We start from the raw sequence: 2,444 nt of genomic DNA, 5'->3' as shown, positions 1-2,444 counted from the left end.
AAGGACCTTCATATAAATAAAGAATCAGTGTGTGTGGATGAATGCGTGAAATTTGTCATTGTTCAGTTGACCTTATATCTCTTAACAGTAAGACTACCTGCCCCATAACATAAGGTTACTTTACAAATGAAAAGAACTACACTGTCTACATTGCTTATATTTTCAAGGTGTTAGATCTTAAAAGTATAATTCTATTCAAATTACTGCAAAGTACCAGTTCTTTATCATTTACAGTAGAAAGCAAAACAATAACATGATTTGCTTTTCATGAATGAGTTTGAGTAATTTAGAACTTGAAATGTATTTTTAGCTCATTGTAGGATCCTAACAAAAGCAGGTAAAATTAGAGTATTTTTTAACCTCTAAAGCAGATGAAATACTGAAGGCTTTAATGTTAATCCTTTATACTATTCGATCTTTGCATGTATTAAGCAACTAATACCATAAATATATCTGCTAGCTTGTTTTAGCTTTAGAATTTTATATATCTCGAAATATTACTAACAAAATATTAAAGGTATTCAGAGAGTTTAGTTGACATGTAATTTGTAAGTTAAAGGAAAAATGCATCTTGTTCTTTGTGTTGAGTTTGAAAGTAATGTTATGATTTATTTTTTGAAAAGCTAAAACTCTGAATATCTATTATTGCATAAGGTGATGGTTAAAATCCTGTATATTGAATGTGTCCTTTAGATGAATGATATTCTGGAATTACCTAGTCCTGAAATATCTGCTGTAGCTTGTTCAAAAAGCAGAAATATGTCTGTATATATAAATCTTATTTTTATATTTCTGACATATGGTATATGTGATTGTTTTTCTTATGGTTTAATTGATATATTATTTTGTTGCTGTGTTTATTTTATAGGTGAAAAATGAAATTTTGATTTACAAATATACTTCATTTACAGTTCTTTGTTTATATATTTTTTTAGTCTATCCACTAAGCTCACTTTCATTTATATGACCTGGTTTACTACATCTTGAAGGAAAATTTCTACTGTGGTATAATGTGGTGTATGTTAAAAAGACAGGAAATGCTTAACAAGTTACAATATAGGTGACTTGTTATGTTGACTCCTTTTCATAATGTAAAAGCTTTTTAACCTACACCATGAGGAACCTTGATAAAATGACTAATCCTGCTTATTTTCATGCTGCTAGGACTGCTTCATTCTGGATACAGGCGTCAGTGTCTACGTCTGGATTGGCAGCGGATCCAGCAAGAAGGAGAAGGTCAAGAGCATGGAGATGGCGGGTATGTTATGTTTGCCGGAATGCAGGAGTTAATAGCATGTTTGCATGTGTTATACAAATACAGGAATATGCAAATTTGTAAAGAGACAGATAATGGGAAAGCATATTATTCCTGTATTTATTTTTTGTATGTTTATATATTCAACTTCAAAGCTGTGATTTATCTGTGTATGTTTATCATTTTTGTGCTGAAGTGATGTCCTTGGTTATCCGCAGCTGGATATATGGAACAGAAGGGCTATCCAAAGTGGATGAGTGTGCAGCGTGTTGTTGAGAAGGCTGAGCCTGCAGTTTTCAAGTCCTACTTCAAGATGTGGAAGGAGCCAGAGGAAACAGTTGGTCTCGGCCGTGTCTTCACCCAGCGACAGATCTCAACTGGTTTGTTGATGTTTGAAATGTATATAGATTTGTATCTCTAAATGTGTGTTAGCATTTTGATGTTAAGGAGTAATTTGTCTCGAGGTCTGTTGAGGTCTGTATTTGAGTAAGATTTGGTGGGAATGCTCTATGGAAAATTGGGAATAACTAATAGGGTATTTTCCTTCCAGTTTCTGTACCTGAAGTTGACTTTGATGTCAGCAGTCTTCATTCTGAGAAACGTCGCTTGCTGAGGAAGAACGCTGGTCCAGCCTTTGGCTTTATGCCAGATGACGGTTCAGGCAAGGTTAGTGGAAACCTGTTTTGTTACGCTTTTGTTTGGTGATAATATTTAGTCATGTTATTGCAGTCTTAGATGCTTAGATTTTTGGTGATAAAAGATGTTAATTATATTTTTTGCAGATTGAGATTTGGCGAGTGGAGGACTTTGAGCTGCAGCCTGTTGATGAAGGAACTCATGGCTTCTTCTTTGGTGGCGATTCCTATGTCATCAAGTATACATATGAAATTAATGGACAAGAAAAATACATCATCTATTTCTGGCAGGTCTGTGGAATAAGTTATTTTTCCTTTCCTGAATCCAGGGACAATTTTTTTTTTAATCAAGGTATATAATATGTCTAAGTTTTATTTCTGTTAGCAAAGAATTTTATTATAAAAAATGTTTAGATTATATTGACAGTAAATTTTTGCACCAGTCAGTCATATTATGAATCGTCTATGTTCTCTTTATACCTATTAGAAAAATTTGATAATTCCAAGAAGTATGTGACTGTTATATGATGGGAAATTTCACTTCCCCTTGCTCG

General features: G+C 33.2%; 1 protein-coding gene across 8 annotated transcripts in view; it reads left to right on the top strand.

Annotated features, from left to right (window-relative positions):
* Nucleotides 1-2,444, top strand: part of LOC119593490 (gelsolin, cytoplasmic-like) — a 58,995-nt gene that overhangs the window by 47,792 nt on the left and 8,759 nt on the right. For all 8 annotated transcript variants that reach the window (XM_037942433.1, XM_037942436.1, XM_037942439.1 and 5 more), the window contains 4 exons: nucleotides 1,165-1,258; nucleotides 1,474-1,635; nucleotides 1,806-1,921; nucleotides 2,038-2,181. In XM_037942433.1, the coding sequence (XP_037798361.1) occupies nucleotides 1,165-1,258; nucleotides 1,474-1,635; nucleotides 1,806-1,921; nucleotides 2,038-2,181 (516 nt within the window). The remainder of the gene's footprint in view (nucleotides 1-1,164; nucleotides 1,259-1,473; nucleotides 1,636-1,805; nucleotides 1,922-2,037; nucleotides 2,182-2,444) is intronic.

This window comes from Penaeus monodon, chromosome 32 (genome assembly GCF_015228065.2).
Source record: "Penaeus monodon isolate SGIC_2016 chromosome 32, NSTDA_Pmon_1, whole genome shotgun sequence".
NCBI lineage: Eukaryota > Metazoa > Arthropoda > Malacostraca > Decapoda > Penaeidae > Penaeus > Penaeus monodon.
Note: the sequence above shows the minus strand (reverse complement) of the source record. Positions and strands in the feature narration are given on the sequence as shown.